The sequence below is a fragment of the Artemia franciscana genome, chromosome 3 (genome assembly GCF_032884065.1).
Source record: "Artemia franciscana chromosome 3, ASM3288406v1, whole genome shotgun sequence".
NCBI lineage: Eukaryota > Metazoa > Arthropoda > Branchiopoda > Anostraca > Artemiidae > Artemia > Artemia franciscana.
The window spans coordinates 4,402,193-4,425,372 of NC_088865.1; the positions used below are offsets into that span (position 1 = coordinate 4,402,193).

Sequence of the window (23,180 nt, forward strand, 5' to 3'; positions counted from 1 at the left end):
TAAAGTGACGTCCGGTTTTTAATCTCCAAATTATAATCTGGAAAAGAATACAATGAGACAGAGTGTTCCTGACTCAAAAAACTTTCGCAAATACCAATAAAACTAACTTTACCTTGAGAATCCGAGAGAAATTGCAACACATCCTCATAACACGTGGTTAGGTGGCAATTCCAGGCAGATAAACTCAGTAAATCAGATTCCACGGGGTTTATCTGCGAACATTGAAAATAAACACTGTTTCTCAACTGTTTAAATTTAACTTGGTTCATACAAGGTTCAATATCATTTGCTATTTGTGCCGACAAAACCTGTTCAAGGAGAAAAGGTCGGCTCATTAAATCATCCAGTATAGACGCAGCGAGAGTAAATGAAATCTCTTACCAAAACAAATATCTCTAAATGGAAAAAAAGCAAGAAAGAAAAAATACACATAAAACGGAAAAAAAGAAAAGAAGAAAATATAAGCAAAAACCTTACAACAAAATAAACAAATGTAAAAAAACACTAATCATAACATATGAAACAAAGTAACTAAATACAGTCGGTAGTAGAACGGATTTTCATGACTGTTGACCCTGCACTAGGCTTTGCCAAAATTTGACCCTGATCTGACCAGGCTTTTCGTTGACCATACTTGTCTTTCGCTGCGTTCAAAATGTCCCGGCGACGTTTAGTTAGAGACTCCGATACAAAAACACCAGTTGAAGCAAGTTTAGCTTTTGCTTTAAACACTCTACGGGCCACATCTTTGCGAAAAAATCTAACAACGATCGGAGCAACTCTAATAGACCTTTCTTCATGCTGTGTAGTCGGATTATTCAATCGCAGACGGTATACATTAATCAAATCAGAAGAGGAGACGTCTGTCACAGACATTTTGCTATTTATAATGCGAGATATTGTCGTACGAGTGTCTACACCAGGTAACTGCTTTACCCCACGAAAAACAAAACTATCGAGTAAGGATTCTTGATCATAATCATCAAGCTTTTTTTCTATTCTACTAATCCTCTCCTCCAAATTTTCAATTTGATTTCTCAGACTACTTAGAGTCTGCTCAATTTTTACAAACTTTGGATTAAACTCGAGTGTTACTGAGTCAAAAACCTGGCTGACTATCAATTCAGTAGCCTCTTTCAGTGACCTTGGGTCTTTAAACTTTTCAGTCACTTTCTTTGTTATATTGTCCAGCAGATCACTTCTTGTCTTCTCTAGTTGGGCTTCAGTTGCAACTAATTTGTCATAAATTGGGGCAATACTTGAAGAAACTGAGTTAGACCCTAATTTATCACTTGCTTTCAGGGCTAAAAAAGTCTTAGAAAGAGTTTTATAAACTTCGGGGGTATTATCAAGTTCCACAATTGCTTTTTTGACAGCAGGTGTGGATGAATCTATCGTTTTAGGGTTATATTCTTGAAGATTCGCTTCTATTAGCCTAAATTCATCATGACTACCGTAACAAAAGACCAGATAAGTGGGCTTTCCGTACGAATCCTTTCCTATTGGCAAAATTCTCACAGGCCATAGGGGGTAGTTCTTGAATTTAGCTAGCGCAACATCAAACTGTTTGAAACGCTGCATCTTTAACAGTATCTTATTTTTAGAAATCGATAAACAGAGCAGAAAGACTTATCTTTATGTGAGGGCCGAGCCTCCCTATTGCATCCAAGTGGATTCAAATCTAACCTGTATAAAGTCGGCCTAAAAGACTTTCCTTCTTATCAGTGAGCAGTGCACTTTCCAAAGAAGGCCCACAATTTGCCAATTCCACAATAAGTAATCCTCCAAAAAATTTCAGTCCCAATTTGCAAAACTTATTTCAGTAATTGCAAGTTACTTCGTAACAGCACAATTAATTCAAAGCAGTAGCTAGCTCAGATCATGAACAATGATCTGAAGTAATTTCTGTTCGTTTTAAGTTTTAATGTCGCTCCTTACTTTCAGCTAAAAAAATTAGTTTTTTTATTTAATAATGTAAAGAGCGAGGTATCGACGAGGAGTGAGTCCCCTCATATACGCAATAAAACATACGTTTATTTTTTACTTTTGAAAACGTTCGTAAAAAATTATAAGTTATAGTTGTCTTTTTAAGTAATCAAAAAACTGGAGGGCAACTAGGCCTCCTCCCTCACTCCTTTTTTCTCAAAATCTTCTGACTAAAATTATGAAAAGCCGTTTAGCCCCAAAAAATTAATATGCAAATTTTGTTTTAATTATTTATGTGCGGAGAGCCAAGATCAAAACATGCATTAATTCAAAAACGTCCAGAAATTAAAAAAAAACAAGTTTTTTTAAATGAAAGTAAGGAGCGACATTAAAACTTAAAACGAACAGAAATTACTCCGTATATGAAAGGGGCTTTTCCTCCTCAACGCCCCGCTCTTTAAGGTAAAGTTTTTTACTGTTATAAAATGTAGAATTAAGAGAAAGAGTCAAGCTTTAGCGTAAAGAGCAGAATTTTGGTCACTAATACATTCTGTGTTCTCAAAAGTAGTCTTGCAATTCAATTTTGCTTTGGCTTCTCGTATCTACAATATTTCAACGGAGACTCAGTTATCAAATTAAATTGTCGAACCGTATGAAAAAGGCGAAATCTTCCCAGAGTAGAAACGCACTAATGACATGCATGTTTTAAATCGCGGAACAAACAACATTCAACAACATAAGATAAGAAAATAGCATTCTGAATACAGAATGCAATTCTGTATTCAGAATTATAAGATAAAATCGCAAATTGGAAAGAAAATCATCAAGCGTAACAGTTTAAATTTTCAATTAAAATTCCTTCGATGCATTGTTAGTTGGAATGATGAACCCCGGATTAAAAAGGCAACCTAAAATCCTTTCATATTAGTGACACATAAATTTCTGAAGTTTTCTAAACAACTTCCACATCCTGCATATTATGGAAAACTTAGCCGGAACTTTTCCAGAAAATTTTCAAAAAAATTTCAAGTTTTCAATTTTATATATGTATTTCTGTAGAATCCTGTAATTAATACTACTTGGCACGCGTGCCGTATACGAAGCTTTTGGGCCTCTGTTCCCTCCAAATTGCGAAATCCGCACAGTTTCCTAAAAGACTCCTAAATTTTTGGCATAATTCATACGCCTTTTGCATTTCCCAAATTTGGAAGGAAAAACAGAAAACTATTTTTACTTTCCGGGCCAGAGCACGAAAAGGTATAAAATAAATAAAATGAATCGTCAAAAATAGAAGTAATGACAGTCTATTCCATTTTGTGGGGGCCCTTATCAAGCAAGAGGTTTAAAATATAAAATTGAAAAAATGTCAAGGAATTGTTATAACCAATCAAAAACGTAGCCACCATATATCTTTGTAAGTTGTGAATTCAAACTCTGAACTGGAAAGATTTGCCAACAGAAAGATTCTTGTATTAATGCAGAAGACACAAAATAATTCGTGATATCTCCCTGCATCTGACAATGAGGGTTCGTTCAGACCCTGAACTAAGATAATAGACTACAATAGACTTGACTCAGTCAATTCAACCCTAGATTTGACAAGTTCCGGATATGGGCTAATTAGTTAGCAAGCACTGTCTGATTTTCAGCTTTACTGGCTTACTTGTTCCTGCAGACGGATCAAGCGTTTTCTACCTCACCTGGCATCTGAAATCCACACGTTACGCGGAATTTATTAATAGTAAATTTATTAACACGGAATTAATTTAATTTATTTGAACTCCCCAGACTCACAACTGCTCCTTACGTACGCTCCCATAATTTACAGCGTAGGACCACTCAGATGATTTATGACTATTGCTTGCAGAGGTTCAAAATAAAACAGTGGGTTATCTTGAAAATGAGCCTAATATCACGATTTGTCATCATTGCCTTGTAATTTTTGTACCAACTCCAAAGATTGTCAGAGGAAAAAATGGTGTCTTTCAAATACTATCCATAAGCAAAATATCCGAAATCCTTAAGTAACTACGCACTTACTCTACTCTGTGATTGCAGAGGCTAAAACGCTTGAATTTGACTGCAGTTCCACTAAGGTCTACCAAAGTTCAAGGTCCGAATGCACTCGAGGTATACAGTACAAAGTTCCCAGGCCAGAATAATTTATGAGATGGAATACCTCCTTTATAAGGAACTTTACAACTTGCATCATACTTTCCATTCCTCAACCTCCTGGTGGTTTAAAGTTTCCTACAGGACGTCATCAGATGTGATACTGAGTCTATGTTGGGGGGGGGGGAAGAAACTAACGAAACTTGGACTCCCCCATCAGTTTTTTTCGTCCTTGTAACTAGTGCAACTTTCAACCTTCTAGGAGGACACGTCCCTCTTTTCCCCTTCTCCTGGATCCGCCTTTGATCAATATAACCATACAGAACACCTTTACTTCTACAGGGGTTTCAATCAAATCTGCATAAATTTAATTAATACATTCAATAATAATATCCTTCAAATTCATGTTTGGGTATGTGTTTTAGTTTTTTTTGTAATATGGCAAGTAGCTGATATTTAGAATGAAAATAAAGATGATGAACTTAAAACAATTTGGACTTGGAAGGTTGAGTTTATAAGGCCATGGAAGAGAAGTTGTTACAAGGTCCCCTATTCCAACAGATGATTTCTCTCGAAATAAAAATCAGGCTGCAATGTCATATTGCAAAATGAAATAAAACACAAAACAAGCGACACGTGATTGGGAAGAAAATAATTTGTAGATAAAAACCCTACAAAGAAATATACGGTATCTTGGGTATGTGGATGACTGTGTCTTGTTAGAAACAGGTGATGATAACAGTTTGGAGGTTGAACAGTACACAGTTCCAAGTTTGGAAAAAAATCGTGGGAGGGGGCTAAAGATAGAAAGAAGTTTATTTGTTCTAGAGAAGTGCTATTTTCTCCGAAGGTCACAACATTTCCCGCTATTGGTCTCCCAAAGGAGAAAGGAGAAAGCCTAGTCTATTGTTCTAGCAGATCCCCATAAAACTGAATGCATTCATTTTCAAGGATTTGCGTGCTTTTGTTTATTGTTTCGATATGCCTTGAGAGTAATTTTAAAACAAAAGGAGGAATAGATCGACTGCGGGAACTCAGAGGCATTATGCGATTAAAATTATGTTTACACCCCACTCCCTCAATCAAAGCAAATTTTACCGATTGACTCAATCCCTTTCCTCCTAACTCATTTGGTGTCAAAGATATTTAGAAGGTTCTCTTTTAAAAAAGTACAACATGTCCAACTTGCTTTTTTTACGTATCTTGGATCCCTAAAACTATTTTCTTAAAAAAAAAAAAAAAAAACTGCTTCCTGATATAAGTTTTGAAAAAATCCCAACTAATTTCAAATTATTGAAAATAGAGTTCGAATTAAGAATTAAAAAAAAACGGCCCTGATAGAGTTATCCTACGAGGTAATCCTTGGAGGATATTTTGGCACCACTGCTCCCACTAGCTCATATACAAGGACTAGACACAACTTGCTATCCGCGGCAGAGCAAGCGAATATTGATATCTGGATGTTGTCCAAGTTCCAACGTCTATCGTTTTTGCAGCCTGTCGATTTTAATGTAGTTATCCTTCAAGGGATATTTTGGGGGGCGGTTCGGCTTCATTCGCTTGGTATGACAAAATTAGTGAGGCTACTGTTTCTTGACACTGTTAGGTGTGGTACCGATACAAACAGGATTTTGCATATTTCTGTATTTGTGACCCGGTTAGACCCAGTTTGTGATCCGATGTACTTGACAGTGCGACAGTCTTGACAAAGCAACGGAGGCATCCCATCTCTAAAGTCGGGAGTTCTGTCTCGTCTCCAGTTTTGAGGGTCCACGTTTTGCATTCCAACATAGCTATTTAGATGATCAGGGTACTGAACAGGGATATTTTTGGCTTATTTTATAAACAGTCAGTTCAATTTTTGGGAGTTCAATTTCGTGAAAACAGCTAAAAAAACATGAAATATGGGAAAAGTAATGCTCTTTTACGAGTAATTCTCCCCCCCCCCCTCACCCCTTCTGTGCATGCTTAGGTTTTTCTTTTGATTTTACGTATTTAATGTACCAGACAGAAGAGTAAGAGAAAAAACTTGGGTGGTGGGGGGGGGGGCATATTCTAAGATTTCTTTTCGAGTCAGGAGCCCCAAATATTGGTCAATTGTGTCTGAAGAAATAAAAAGAAGATGAGAAATTTTGCATCACAGGTTTTTTTTTCAAGGGAAGGGGAAGTAACTACCTAAAATAAGAATTGAAAATATATATGTAAAAAAATCTTTATATTAGAGACCAAAAATTTGCAGTAGGTATAAAATAAACAAAAGGGATCTCACGGTGGCTTAGAGTCTGAGCAATCCGAAACACTTCTCAATGACTTGCCGTTTCGGTATCTAAACAGAAATTGCAGGAAAAGTACGAAAAAATTTGCAAAATCGTACAATTTCAATAATAATCTCATATTATCTCCCCCTCTCCTGTATATACGAAAGAATTCTTTTTCTTAGCAAAATATGGCTGAAATGCACAAAAACATAAGAACAATTCATACAACTTTAGCATTAGCTCAACCCTCCCTATTTTTAAACCCCACTTTCTTCACCGTGACTTGACTTCTTTAACAGATAGGATGAAAAAATGGACTTAGCTAGTGGGGGTTGGTTCGGAATTTTATGTTCGTGAAAAGAGCTTTAAATGTTGGAGATCAGCCACTAAAGATATAAAAAATATAAACAATTTTTGATAAGATCACTTTTTTGGAAGGGAGAAGCAGAAATTGAAAAAAAGTTCGTTTCCAGGCCAAATGTTTCTAATATCTTTAGGGTGCTTTAAGGATTGAAAGAAATTCACCCCTCCCAACAACTCCCAAGCTACGAACCTTTTGACAACAATGTTCATTCCTTTCAGCAAGCCATAGCATAGAGCTAACATAAAAAAAAAAAATATGTATTTACAAAAAAGTCGCGATAAAAACAATGAAGCTAATCAGACTCATCTCCATTTTCAGGTCGCTTCAATTTCTGCTTTTCTAATTTCGCCATTAGCTGTTTCGCTGGATTGAAAACCCCTCCAGTTTGAACGTTGCAAACGTAGCAGCGGGTGTTTTTCCGGTATTCAGTTAGGGCACATTGCTCGCAAAAGTAGTGCTGACACCTTAAAATAAATTTGAATTCATTAGTTTTTTATTAACATTATTATTAATATATTACTATAATAAATTATAAGAAATATTAAATTTATTCAATAGTTCATTATTAAGCAAATTATATAGTGAATTATAATAATAATTATAAATTATACATTCGATAAGTAACAAGGCAAATCGCTATAGCTCAGAAACAACTTACTAAACAAATTAAAAAAACGCAAAAAAAGTTGGTTTACATCCATTTTCGTTACGTTTTTGCGAGTCAGACAAATATTTCTGGGGGAGGAGTAGAGACCCCCTACCCCCCCTGTTCAATTTATTTCATGTTCAATTTATTTTGCTATTTGCCCAGTTGCTTTTGTGTTTTCATAAGACGTATCTTGCTTGTTGTGTATTTACTACTCCTGTGTTTGACATGGAGTGTTTGTCAATATTCAACATAAACCCCACCTAAGTTTGTACACTTGAACCATCGTTCTTCTAATTTTCATATGCCTCAGGCGAAAAATTCTTTAGTTTGAGCTCGAAGCCACTTTTCACCTGAATTTTAACTTCCTCATTGGGTCAAGGATATTCCATCATTTTGGACTGATTCTTGATTTAATAGTGCCACATGTCGGTGCAAAATGTCATGAAGAAAAAACACACCTTTAGTCAAACGCACACGAAATTTTGTTCAAATGGCAGGTCCTAGTTTATGCTTGGTAGCTTTGAATTCAAAGCCATGAATGCCGCAAATTCTTGAATTCACAGGAACCTGCCAATTGCGATAATCTTGAAGATCAACGAGCAATCAGCAATCAGTATTAACATGGATACGCTGACAGAAAAGTAAGCCCTGTGATATTTATTTTTTTACTCTGTTTGTTATTAAATTTGGCACTGAAATTCAAATTAAGCCCATGTGGGTTTGTGACATCTTTTGGAAATAAATGCTCTCTTATCCTAAGTCTCAGTTTTTTAGTATATTCTTTTGTTTATTTCAGGGATTTTAAAGAGGGAAAATCAATTTTAGAGAATGACAATTTTCGTTATTTATTTTTCTTTATTTGATATAAATAGTTAGTTTGCTTAATTTGAATTTAAAAAACAAAAATACAAACTGTAAAACCGGGGTAGATGCTCGAATATCACAATTTTCGCATATTACGATTTCTTTTTTTTATTTCCTAGGAAGTCTCGGGGGATCTCACCTCCTTAGTTTAGAGGTCATAAAATAATACAAAAGCACTATAATAGAATAATGGGGGAATAATCCCTTCTTTGTCAGTTTTCTCATAAACTATACTTCGTTTGGTATTTAATCAAACTCGTATAGAAACGAAATGAGAAGGAATGGGAAGTCTTCTCTTTTTTTGAATAATCTTCATTTCTTTAATGGCTAAGTTTGATTCTGGAGTACACACTATACCTAACTGGGTTTGTGATAGAGATTCTTTTGGAAATAAATGTTGCCTTGTCCTAAACTACAAGTTTTCAGTAATTTTTTTTTTATTTATTTCAAGTATTTTGATTTACCAAGAGAAGTATTGCATCCTAGACAAGGCAAAAAATTGAAGATATTTTAAAAAGAAATAAGCAGATCTGGAGTACGTTGATGACTGTGTCTTGTTGGAGCAGCTAATAATAAACGATTGACGGTTAAACATTCCATGGTTCGAGTCTGGACAGCTTCTGCTAGGAGGGGCTTAATTTGAAAAGCTTATTGGTAATATTTTCAAGCAAGGTTGTTACTCTGTTATTTAACCAGTTTTAACCGTAAAAAGCCTTAGGTTCTTGACATAAAGAATGAGTTATTCATTTTTTAAGTGTTCCTCTTAAAAGGAAAAACAAACAAAACTAAGTCACCTCTGAATAAGTATCTTTGACTGACCTTTTGAGTTTTTTTTGTGTTCGGCTCAGGAGTACGCCGAATTTAATTAGCTTAAAGGAAGGATATTGAACGATTTTGATGAAACAGGTGCTGACAAAATAGTAAGTTTGCAACTATTGCAGCCAGGTTACAACTACTACAACAAACGTGAAACTTAAAAATTGAGGGCATAACCAATGTCTCAGACGGTCACCCATTATTAAATAGATTTATTCAACCTTAAAATACCAAGGAAATCTAAATTTAAACATTTTTGCCCCCCCCTGGACCTCTCTGAGATCTATTCATACCAAAACCACAATACTTTTCTTTTGGTTGCTTCAAATTACGAAACTTTCAGGCCAGCATCACATTTTGTCAGCGTTGCCACGCTGGACCAAAAAAAACAAGTAAGCCGTATCTAAAATAAAAACGTTAAGCCGTAAAGATTTCAATATTGACAATCTGTGGATTTCCACAGAATGATTGCTTCAAAGGAAAGCTATTTTCTCTTAATGTGTTTGGGGCCATATTTTTCATGTTATTTTTTATTGATTTTCAGACGGTCAGAAATGTCGCCTGATGGAGTTATGTAAAAGGATACTTTGATGCGGAACACCACCGTTTTGAGTACGTATGTACAAACTTTTAAATAAACTTTGGTCATCTCTGCAAGACCACCCAGTGCTGCGGTAACGGCAGACAGCAGAACAAAGAAGAAGATTAACCAAAGATAAGTGACAAAGTTTGTTCTTTACTGATTTTTCTTCAGGGACATGTATTGTTGTTCCCCATTAGGTTTGTGTATTTTTTATGGTATTTTTGTTGTTTATTGAATTTTATTCAGAGAATTTATTGTTGTTCCCCATTAAGTTTGTGTATCTTTTATGATATTATTGTCGTTTATTGATTTTTATTCAGAGAAATGTATTGTTGTTCCCCATTAAGTTTGTGTATTTTTTTAATGGTATTTTTATTGTTTATTGATTTTTATTCAAAGATATTTATTGTTGTTCCCCATTAAGTTTGTGTATTTTTTAAGGTATTTTTGTTGTTTATTGATTTTTATTCAGAGACATTGTGTTGTTATTCCCCATTAGGTTTGTGTATTTTTTATGGTATTTTAGTTGTTTATTGATTTTTATTCAGAGACATTTATTGTCGTTCCCCATTAAGTTTGTTTATTTTTTATGGTATTTTTGTTGTTTATTGATTTTTATTCAGAGATATTTATTGTTGTTCCCCATTAAGTTTGTGTATTTTTTATAGTATTTTTGTTGTTTATTGATTTTTATTAAGAGATATTTATTGTTGTTCCCCATTAAGTTTGTGTATTTTTATGGTATTGTTGTTGTTTATTGATTTTTAATCAGAGACATATTGTTGCTCCCAATTAAGTGTGTGTTTTTTATGGTATTTTTGTTGTTTATTGATTTTTATTCAGAGATATTCATTGTTGTTCCCCATTAAATTTGTGTATTTTTTTACGGTTTTGATTTGATACCATTATTTTTTTTTGTGTTACGCAGTTTGTTGTTTATTGATTTTTATTCAGAGATATTCATTGTTGTTCCCCATTAAATTTGTGTATTTTTTTACGGTTTTGATTTGATACCATTATTTTTTTTTGTGTTACGCAGTTTGTTGTTTATTGATTTTTATTCAGAGACATGTATTGTTGTTCCCCATTAGGTTTGTGTGTTTTTCATGGTATTTTAGTTGTTTATTGATTTTTATTCAGAGACATTTATTGTTTTTCCCCATTAAGTTTGTGTATTTTTTATGGTATTTTTGTTGTTTATTGACTTTACTTCAGATAAATTTATTGTTGTTCCCCATTAAGTTTGTTTATTTTTTATGGTATTTTTGTCGTTTATTGATTTTTATTCAGAGACATTTATTGTTTTTCCTCATTAATTCTGTGTATTTTTATGGTATGTTGTTGTTTATTGATTTTACTTCAGATAAATTTATTGTTGTTCCCCATTAAGTTTGCTTATTTTTTATGGTATTTTTGTCATTTATTGATTTTTATTCAGGGTCATTTATTGTTGTTCCCCATTAAGTTTGTGTATTTTTATGGTATTTTTGTTGTTTAATGATTTTTATTCAGAGACATTAATTGTTGTCCCCCATTAAGTTTGTGTATTTTTTTATGGTTTTGATTTGATACCATTATTATTTTTTGTGTTACGTAGTTTGTTTCTTGTTGATTTATATTCAGAGACATTTATTGTTGTTCCCCTTTAAGTTTGTCTATTCTTTATGGTTTTGCTTTATACCATCATTATTCTTTTTGTGACAAGAACTGCACTTTCGGTACTTTTACTTGCGAAAGCCATTTTAAATATAAGACAATATCATTTTGTATCATGTACGTAAAACAGCTACTGATATCTTGAGTTCTGATCTCCGTGGCTTCTGATCCTTTTCAAATCCACCAACAATGCTTAGGTTATCACATTAAAAGTGATTTCCTAATATAATGCTTTAAGCTTTCGTCAACCGAAATGTTATTGACTGCATCTTTCATATAAGCCAAGCGATTGAGAAAATAGCAAATATTAAAACATTCCTTTATCAAGAAGGATTGTCTGAAGGTATTAGTAATTTGAATCGCCTCAAAAATTATCTAAAATCACTGATGGGCCATTTTCAATTAGCCAAAATCGTCCATAACGGTGATTTGATGGCCTGGAAATATCTAATTTGGCCTATGTGCATTAATTCAGTCCGATACCTGCATTTAGTCAAACTTATTGATTCTTCGATTGGGGGATTGAAGTGACTAAATCCATTTAATAAGTAAAAGAGCTATGGAGCTACTCCAAAGTAAGGAGCTACTTCAACTCGCTTCAAACATTGTCTTAACATGAGCCATTTTGATCGGTGCTTATATCGCTATTTTTCGATGTATAGTCTCAAGGAATGAAAAAATCTCCTATGTAATACTAATGAGCAGAAACCACGCATCTCAACTACTTGGTAACAGTAACAAGCCCTCTCTAATGTGTTGTAAATACATGTTGTAAATGCTTCGTCATTTCTTGGACTCTCATTGGTAATCAGGAAGGATCTTAGACTAAATTAGGCGCGAAAGGAGCTTTGTCGTATCTCATAGAGACAGAACCAAAGAGATGATAAAAAAAAAAAAAAATTACAATTCAAGCAGAATCCGTTCTCTTTTTACCCAATTATTCTATTAGCCAACTAGACGTATTCTATACAGACGTTTTCAGGGGGTATTTTTCTGGTGGGGGGTTGGGGGAGGGGTACGTGGGAGGATCATTCAATGTATTTTCCAGCATTATTTAAAAACGATCAGAAAGTAAATAAAAAAAAGTTTTTCAACTGAAAGTAAGGAACAACATTAAAACTTAAAACGAACAGAAATTATTACTTAAATGAGGAGGTTCGTCCCTCTTAAATACCTCGCTGTTTACGCTAAAGTATTTTTAGTAATTTCAAAAGAGCTATTTATTCTAATTAAACGGCCATGGTAATTAAACGAATGTCATCGAAACGATAATTGTCACCATTGTAAGAAATGGTTACACTCATAACCAAAATTACGTCGCAATCAAGATAGAATTATTTACACAGTAGTAGCAATGCTATTACAGTTAGCTCCCCTTCCTCCTTTTCTTTTTTCCTCTTTCTCTTCTTGTATTCTTTTTTCTTCTTTCTTCTTCCTCTTCTTGGAAGCAATAGTAATAATCAAACAGTTCGTGGTAACGAACTGTAGTAAGGAGCGACCCGGCCTGAGAAAATTTGCCTTATTTTAGAAAATAGGGGGAAACACCCCCTAAAAGTCATAGAATCTTAAACGAACATAAAATATTACGTTCGTATGGGGCTTTGTCTCCTCCACAATACCTTGGTCTTTACGCTAAAGTATTTTTAGTAATTTCAACTATTTATTCAACGGCCTTTGTGATTCAGGGGTCATTCTTGAAGATTTGGGATAAAATCTTTAGTTTAGAGAGCGAGGTATTGACGAGGGGGAAAACCCCTCATTAACGTAACAAAAATACACAAATATTGAAGTTCGTTACGTAAATTAATTCGTAAGGTACGTATGTTTATTACTAACAAAAACGTTCGTACAAAAAATAGAAAAATCTATTTGCATTTTTAAGTAGCCAAAAAGTGGAGGGCAACTAGGCCTCTTCCCCCACCCCTTTATATCAAAATCATCTGATTAAAACTATGAGAAAGCCATTTAGCAAAAAAAAAAAATAATATGCAAATTTATTTTAGTTATTCATGTGCGGTGAGCCAAAATCAAAACATGTATTAATTCAAAAACGTTCAGAAATTAAATATAAAAAAAAGTTTTTTTAACTGCAAGTAAGGAGCGACATTAAAACTTAAAACGAACAGAAATTAATCCGTATCCGAAAGGGGTTGTCCCCTCCGCAACGCCTTGCTCTTTACGCTAAAGTTTTTTTTTACTGTTTTAAGAAGTAGGGTTGTGACAGAGTCAAACTTTAGCGTAAAGAGCGAGGCGTTGCGGAGGGAACAACCCCTTTCATATACGGAGTAATTTCCGTTCGTTTTAAGTGTTAATATCGCTCCTTACTTGCAGTAAAAAAAACTTGTTTTTTTTATCTAATAACAATTATTTACACAGTAGTTGTAATAATAATAATTTATTTTTGACCCGCTACAAAAAATCAAAGCGGAGTATCAAATAAAAGAAACAAAACAAACACTACACAAAACAGAAAGAACAAGAAACAAGAAAGAACAAGCAAACGAGTAAGGCCTCTGTGGGCGGGCAGCTACATATAAGTAGACTGGGGTATTTTGCCAGCAAGCTCCGTGAGCTTCGACCCAATATCTGGGAAACTATAAACAGATATGAGGCTCCTAATCCTATACCATGGAGGCAGATACAATAGAAAACGGGAAAACCGGAAATAATAAGAACGAATTGAACTGATATCTTTTTTATGAAAAATAGGGTAAATACCAGAAAGAAACAAAACCGAATGATCTGTGAAAACCGAGTATGATTTAGCAAGAGACTTTCTATTGTATCTACCTCGGTTAGCAACAATTTTAGAGTAATTTAATTGGATTTTCTTCTTGCAATCAGTAACAGCGAGAGTCCGTAAGGATTTTAGTGTTTTACTAACATTAATTCCCAACCACCGAAATGAAGAAACCGACGGGATAGAAAAAGATCCACAGAGTAGAGGAGTAGTGATATTACTATTAAATGAAAGATATTCACACTTCGAAAGATTAAGAGAAAGTCCAATCGCATGAAGTTTAGATGCTACTGTTGAAACAGACAAAGAGAGCCCTTTTTTTAGTCCTACTGATCAAAAGAATATCATCCGCATAGGCAAGATAAGAAATATTTACAGAAATAAGGATGCAAGTAGGTGGGATAGAGGAAAGGACAGATGATATACAAAGTTTGAAAATAGAGGGGGAGAGGACAGCACCTTGCCGGACCCCACGTCGTACTGGAATTTTACTATCTGAAACACTCATATCCATTTTAATCCACAAAAAGGAATTTGAATACCAATATCTAAGAAGAAAAATTACCGATATGTTGATACCGTGACTAAAAAGGGAAAAGATAGGAAAAGATGCGTGACAGTGTCAAAGGCTTTGGAGAGATTCAAAGCACACAAATGTAACTCGAATCCCTCTTTAGTAGCCTCAGTAAGAACATTAGCCAAAACTCGATGAGCCTGCTGGCAACCAACCCCAGCTGAAAACCCAATCTGATTTTCACCAAAATATGCCGAAGAATTAACTGATGGGAGGAGGAGATACTCAAAAATTTTGCTTATATTGCAGGAAACCGTTATTGGCCTGTAAGATGCACATTCAGTCGGAATCTTTCCTCTTTTCAGGATCGAAGTAACTATTCCGCACAAAAAACTTTCAGGCACAAACGAGGTGCATAATAGCTATAATAGCACATAATGCTATTACAGTTGCTCCCCTTCCTCCTCTTCTTTTTTCTTCTTTCTCTTCTTGGAAGTAATAACAATAATAATAATAACAATTCATTTATAACCCACTGCAAAAAACAATGTGAGGATAGTGGATTAAAAAGAGAGAAAACAAAATAAACAGAACAAAGGGATGAGAACAAAGGTACAAAGGTACAACATAATAAGTACAACAAAAATCAACAAGGAAAAGGGTCAACAGAACAAACGGAAGAGCCTCTGATATGGTGTAAGCCATCGATATGCTTGTGCCGATAACTTGTCATGATGTAGTTTTGCAATTATATCGGGAGCTTTATATTTTTGGATTATTCTCCGATTTTGACACGATAAAGGTAGATACAGCAGGTATTTACAGTATTTATAGTGATATCTATGTAGTTTACTTAAGTCCCTCTTTTTCAGTAGGATTAAGGTTCCAGAAAGATAAAGGACAGAGTCATCACAAAAAACTGAACAGTGTAAATTTATGTAGTGGTTGTTGCTTTTTTTCTTGTGCTAAAAGAAACAGTTCGAATTTTGCCTCTCTGTCAGCCTTGTGTAAGTTCACATGTTTGCTATATTATGTTAATTCAATGAAACAGTTTCATGCCACACTGTAAAAGAAAAAACTCAAACTTACTTCGTTACTATTGGATCTCTGAAAGACTCCCGGCAAATGAAACATTTAAATGGTAGGTGTGATTCTTCATCAGAGTCTTCAATCTGAAAAATAAACAGACACTGATAATAGTAACAATAATAATACGTTTATTTCCTATAATGAAAAAAGAAATCACCAATGCAACAACACAAACATAGAAACAAACGCCTACCATATAACCGAACATAAAAAATATAAACTATAAAAAAAAACTAGACCTACGCTGCCCGGGCAACGTGAAGTGTTGCGGCAACCTTTGTCCGGCTTCGCTGACTAAAGTGTTGCGAGAGCAACACTTTGGTTTTGTTTCTTCGCTATCGATCAGTAATCACATGATCAAAGGCTATTCCTCAGCGTTAAAATAACAGCAACAAAATAGTATCGATAGAAGGGACTAAACTGACTTTGCAGCCAGTTGAACTTTATCCTTTTTAATCGTAGACATCATGACGGATGAAAACTCGGAAAAATCTATCTATATATATAAAAATAAGTTGTCTGTGTGTGGATCTGTGGATCAGGTGACGTCATGTTTGTTCGCATATGACGTCTGAATTATTTCACACTAATACAAAAGAAGAAAAAAACTAAAAAAGGTAAAAACTACAAAAAAAACTAAAAAGAAAAAAAAACTAAAAAAGCTAAAAAACTAAAAAAAACTAAAAAAAGGTAAAAATCTAATAACTAAAAAAAAACTGAAAAAAATAAAAAAAGGCAAAAACTACAAAAAAAATAAAAACTAATAAAAAAACTAAAAAAGTTAAAAAACTAAAAAAACTAAAAAAAACTAAAAAAAGGTAAAAAACTAAAAAAAAACTAAAAACTAAAAAAGAAAAAAACTAAAAAAAAGGAAAAAACTGAAAAATAAAAGAGAAAAAGAAAACTAAAAAAATATGAATAAATATATATAAAAATAAGTTGTTTGTGGGTTATGTCTGTCTGTCTGTCTGTCGAGTGACGTCGTGTTTGTCCGCATATGACGTCTGAATTATTTCACACTAATACAAAAGAAGAAAAAAAACTAAAAAAGGTAAAAACTACAAAAAAAACTAAAAAGAAAAAAACTAAAAAAGCTAAAAAACTAAAAAAAAACTAAAAAAAGGTAAAAAACTAAAAACTAAAAAAAACTGAAAAAACTAAAAAAAGGCAAAAACTAAAAAAAAACTAAAAACTAATAAAAAAACCTAAAAAAGCTAAAAAACTAAAAAAACTAAAAAAACTAAAAAAAGGTAAAAAACAAAAAAAAACTAAAAACTAAAAAAGAAAAAACTAAAAAAAAGGAAAAAACTGAAAAATAAGAGAAAAAGAAAACTAAAAAAATATTAATAAATATAAAAAATATAAATATAAATATAATATAAATTAGCAATCAACAAAGCACCGAGACACAAATGACGACCGGGACACAGGGAGTATAAATGACGACCAGGACATAAGTAAAAAAAAAAAAAACTAAAAAAACTAAAAAAATGGTAAAAACTACAAAAAAACTAAAAACTAATAAAAAAACTAAAAAATCTAAAAATCTAAATAAACTAAAAAAGAAAAAAAAGGAAAAAAATAAAGGAGAAAAACAAAACTAAAAAACGAATGTATATACAGACCGGGACACCGGGATACAAATGACGACCGGGACACAGGGAATATAAATGACGACCGGGACACAGGGACACAACTACAATGGGGACGCCGGGGGGCACAGGGGGATATAAATGACGACCGGGACACCGGGACACAAGGAATATAAATGACGCCCGGGACACTCAAAGAGAAATCACAGACTGGAACACCGGGACACAAATGACGACCGGGACACAGGGAATATAAATGACGACCGGGACACAGGGGCATAACTACAAAGGGGACGCCGGGGTGCACAGGGGGATATATAAATGACGATGGCGACTCAGGGAATGGTCGATTAGCAATCACCATCAACAAAGCTCAAGGGCAATCATTAGAATCATGAGGTATAGATCTGAATACGGATTGTTTTCCCATGGACCATTATATGTTGCATGTTCAAGAGTCGGTAAACCTGACAATCTATTTATATGCACAGACAATGGGACAGCAAAGAATGTTGTATATTCGCAAGTTTTACGTAGTTAAAAACATATATATATATATATATATATATATATATATATATATATATATATATATATATATATATATATATATCTATCTATATTCACAGGTGGGACATAGGGACACAACTACAATGGCGCGTAACTAATATGGCGCGTAACGACTTACGCGCGCGGGGGGGCTTGGGGGGGCGCGAAGCGCCCCCACCAACTAGGTGTTGGGGTGGCGCGAAGCGCCACCCCAACAGCTAGTATATATATAAAAATAAGTTGTCTGTCTGTGTGTCTGTCAGGTGACGTCATGTTTCTGTGTCGACTGACGTCATGAAGTTAGTTGTCGTCATTTTTGCTATGACGGTGACGTCATTAAAGATATTTAAGACATATATGTTCACGTAGAAATCTATTAATGTTTAAGTTTAAAATGACTGATGAACTTACAATGGCAAAAGCCGATGAAGATGCTCAAAGAGCCTATGCCAAAAAACTTGCTGCTGATAGAGAAAGTCAGAAAAGAAAGCGTGCCGAGGAATCAAAAGAACAGCAAGGAAACAGGCTTGAGGCTAAAGAACGCAAAACCGCGCAGTTAGATGAAGATCCACCTGGACAGCGAGAGTCAAAACATATCAAAACTGAAAATGATAGCGATGATGATTGGGTTTGGGATTTTGACTTGGATAAGGTCATCAATGCCTACCAGATTTTAGTTAAAAAACAAAGGTTCGGCGATATGTATTTCATAGTGAAGCTGAAAAATAAAGAAGAAAAAGAAAACTGAAAAAAGAAAAATGTAAAAAACTAAAAAATACTAAAAAGAAAAAACACTCAAAGAGAAATTACAGACCGGGACACAAATGACGACCGGGACAGAGGGAATATAAATAACGACCGGGACACTCAAAGAGGAACTACAGACTGGGATACCGGGACACAAATGACGAACGGGACACAGGGAATGTAAATGACGACCAGGACACAGGTATTTAAGAATATCAAAGACAAATTTTTAATTGTAAGAAGACCGTTGAAAGAGAAATTTCTAATTGTAAAATGACTGAAGAACCTACAATGGCAACACCCGAGGAAGCTGCTGCTTGCCTGAAAAATTCTAATTTATGGGCACACGTAAAAATATTAAAATTAACTACAAATATGCGTGTCCGATTGCAAAACGATGACTCTGGTCAAACATTTTCAGATCAATTGCTGGCAATTGGAAACGGAAAGCTCCCAGTAGACTCAATTTCAGGACGTATACAGCTACCTGCTGATTTCTGTAATTTAGTGACGTCCAAAAATGAATTGATTGAAAAAGTATTTACGAATATTCTAAAAAATTATAAAAATAATAAATGGCTAAGTGAAAGAGCGATTCTCGCACCCAAAAATATAGACGTCCACGAAATCAACAATATTGTTTTGACCAAGATTCGAGACCAGGCAGTCCTTTACAAGTCAGTCGACACAGTTTTGGAACCAAATGAAGCGGTTAATTATCCATCTGAATTTTTAAATTCCATAGATCTTTCAGGGTTTCCACCACACGTGCTACAACTAAAAATAGGCGTACCAATAATACTTTTAAGAAATATCAACCCACCAAAGCTTTGCAATGGCACGCGACTTGCCGTAAAAAAAACAATGGAAAACCTAATAGAGGCCATAATCTTGACAGGGCCTTTTGAGGGTGAGGCTGTTCTTATTCCTCGCATTCCTATGATTCCAACGGATCTGCCTTTTCAATTTAAAAGATTGCAATTCCCAATTCGATTAGCATTTGCAATCACCATTAAAAAAGCTCAAGGTCAATCATTAGAAAAATGTGGTATAGATCTTAATACTGATTGTTTTTCCCATGGACAGTTGTACGTTGCATGTTCGAGGGTCGGTAAACCTGACAATCTATTTATATGCAGCGACAATTGGACAGCGAAGAATGTTGTATATTCGCAAGTTTTACGCAGTTAATTTGTATTGTATCTATCTATCTATCTATCTATATAAAAACGAGTTGTGTGTATGCATGTTTGTTTGTTTGTAAAAAGAGCGTTTGCATATGACGTCATTATTAGTACATACGGCTTTGTATATGCACAGACAATGGGAAAGCCAAGAATGTTGTATATTCGCAATTTTTACGTAGTTTAACTCCTGCAGACGAAATGAATGTTTGCCTGAAAAATTCTAATTTATGGGCACACGTAAAAATATTAAAATTAACTACAAATATGCGTGTCCGATTGCAAAACGATGACTCTGGTCAAACATTTTCAGATCAATTGCTGGCAATTGGAAACGGAAAGCTCCCAGTAGTGGGAAAGCCAAAAATGTTGTTTATTCGCAATTTTTACGTAGTTTGAAACACATATATAAATCTATCTATATTCACAGGTGGGACACAGGGACACAACTACAATGGCGCGTAACTAATATGGAGCGTAACGACTTACGCGCGCGGGGGGCTTGGGGGGGCGCGAAGCGCCCCACCAACTAGGTGTTTGGGTGGCGCGAAGCGCCACCCCAACAGCTAGTATCTTATATAATCTAGTTGGTATTATAAAGCTATCCCTAACTTTTCAGGATCAAAATACCATAGATGACATTCTATTAATTATTACGAAACTATCTCATTGTTTTACAATCTCGTTTGTGCTTGTTTCTTCACTATCGGTTAAATGATGAAGTTGTCAACCTAACGAAGTTTTTAAAACGGTATGTTCAAACAAGAAGTTATCACATGACCAAAGGATATTCCTCAGCGTTGAAAAAACAACAACTACAAAATAATATCAAAAGAAGGGACTAAATTGACTTTGCAGCCAGTTGAACTTTATCCTTTTCAATCGTAGACATCGTGACGGATGAAAACTTGGAACAATATTTTATATAATCTAGTTGGTATTATAAAGCTATCCGTAACTTTTCAGGATTAAAATACCATAGGTGACACTAACTATTACGAAACTACCTCATTGTTTTACGTTATCGTTTGTACACGTTGGGTAAACATTTAATTCTGTCAGGTTTAAAACGATCGAATACAATGTGCACTAATTTGAACAATTATCTAGCGCAAAGTGAACAGATTCTTACTTACAAGTCCCTCTCCCGTGATAGACATCAAGCTCACCGGAAACAAATAAATGGGTACACCAAGTAGCAAAAGTTGCAAACCCCTCATCGCTGAAGATGATTGTAGCCCAACAGCCGATTATTACCTACAAGTCCCCTACATGGCTTACCACTTGAACCAAATTGGTTTTACTATCAAATACACTGGAAACAAATAATAGATATACCAACTAGCAAAAGTTGCTAACCCCTCATTGCCGAAGGTGATTATTACCTAACAACCGACTGTTGCTTACAAGTCCTCTATATGTCTCACAATTTGTATCGGCCAAGATTTCGTTTCAGTGTGTACCTTAATACTGAAGTTGTCAACCCCTTGACACTTTCAAACTGGTATACCTCATGAAGGAATTTTTGTTCCAAAAAATAGATGTCATATACTTTGATCAGCTCATCAAGAGCTATCGATCGCCGTCGAAAATAAAATTCTATCTGTCTTAGTTCAAAAGTTGATTTTTTTTTTGCCGTAGGCCAACTTTCTAACGTCACCACTTAGAAAGGAGCAAAGGATAAGCTCCGACTTCTTTAGCAATGAGAGAACTTTTAAGGTTTATTAGGCACATCTGATAAACATTTCTCTACCGCAATCCCAAGTCCGAAAAACCGAATGATAAACTCAGCTGAGATCACGAACAGAAATGGGTACAAACAATAGATGGCAGCACTTTCGGATCCGTGGGAAAATGCCACATTTTTGCTTCTGTAAGTTTTTCTATTTATCACTCAAAGAAGATATATTGGCTCAGGGGCCGGGTAACTGCCGCATATATTTAACACGTATAGATTTTAGTCCATCTTCAATTCGAAAGTGGTGCCTGCCTGCTTGCCTGCTAGAACGGCAACTTTCCAGTCGAAAGCAGAACATTTGTATTGAAGTCAGAACTTAGGCCTGGTACTTTGGCTTTCATCTTCCATAAAGTAACAACGCAATATCTTCAGATGTTAGTTGGTTTGTTTCCTTTAGCATCACTGCGAAACCAAAGTCAGAGAAGGGTATGATGCCAGTCTCAAGCGAGGAGAATGTGCAGAAACATGGTTTGATAAAACGAAAGCTTGACTGCACAACTTCAGATACTCCTCTCTGACATAGGCTATAGAACTTCACTTCACTTCGCACACCATAGGCTCTAGCTCGTGGACAAGCAAAAAACCATCCTTTTTGGCCCCAGGCAAGAGTTCTGCGGAGCTTCCCAAAATGTAATGTCATATTCATCAATCCGGCATGAGGTCCACACTTTCCGTAAAAACAGCACAGGTTAGACCCTTACCAATTTCCAGGAATAAGCTGAGATCGGTGGCATAGGAAAAAAAAAACAGGACAAAATCTAAGTGTTGCTCTCGCAACACAATTAACAATATATAATAAATAATATATAACATATAATAAATAATGAATAATGTATAAACTAAATAGTGTTTACAGTGTTAAATAATAAATAGTGTTATAAAATAGTGTTTAGTATCAATGGTTAAAGTGCTATTTAGCGTTGTTGGAAAAGCGCGCTACTGTGTTAGTCTCAGGTGGCTTGGTGCCTCGATTTTCATAGAGGGTTGGAGGGGAGACACAGAAATCTTAGAAACGGGACATTTTGGAAAACCCTTGGTTTCTCCAAGTGGAGATGATCTCTAATAAGCACAAGTCCAAGATAGGTGACTGACATAACCGGACCGGATCCGCACTTTTTGGTGGAGTTGGGGAGGGGAGTAATTCGAAAAAAAATTAGAAAAAATGACGTATTTGCAACTTAGGAACGGGTGACTAGACCTTAATGAACTTTGATATCTAGAAGGATCTTGTGCTTTAGAACTCTCATTTTAAATCTCGACCAGATCCGGTGACACTGAAGGGAGTTGGAGGGGGAAACCGGAATTCTTGGAAAACATGAAAATCGATTTATGTTTTATTTTTTATATTTCATGTCTTTTTTATGTTTTATGTTTTTTATGTTTTATTTATGCTATCTTTTTTTATGATTTATTTATTTCTATTTTAGATTTATTTTTTAGTGGGAACATTATTTTAAGAAACCAAACATTCGGTAGAAAACATTCAAATCAGGACTAGCTTGACAGTACCCCATCCGATCAACACAATTCTTCGGCAAATTTGGGCTCCATTTGTATGAATAGCAGCTTTAATTTCGTGTTTCAAGGCACCAGTCACTTCTGGATGGTTAGTGTAACCTTTATAATTAAAAGCTCCTCATAAAAAGAAATCCAATGGGGCCAACCACAGCTCCGACGCGGCAAATTAGCATCGACATTTCGGCTAATGTCATCCATGTCATATTCTCAATTTATTGGAACAAAAATTATTTTATGACAGCACGGATACGTTATCTATTGACAGTAACGGTGGCTCTTTA

The 23,180-nt window shown here is 34.8% G+C and overlaps 1 protein-coding gene across 1 annotated transcript in view; it reads right to left on the reverse strand.

Moving 5' to 3' along the window:
• Positions 1 to 6,901: 6,901 nt before the first annotated feature.
• LOC136024783 (E3 ubiquitin-protein ligase RNF113A-like) overlaps positions 6,902 to 23,180 on the reverse strand; it is a 50,446-nt gene continuing 34,167 nt past the window's right edge. Inside the window, exons 8-9 of the mRNA XM_065700240.1 lie at positions 15,572 to 15,654; positions 6,902 to 7,124 (exon numbers count right to left, since the gene is read on the reverse strand). Coding sequence (XP_065556312.1) covers positions 6,953 to 7,124; positions 15,572 to 15,654 — 255 coding nt within the window. The 3' untranslated portion in view covers positions 6,902 to 6,952. The remainder of the gene's footprint in view (positions 7,125 to 15,571; positions 15,655 to 23,180) is intronic.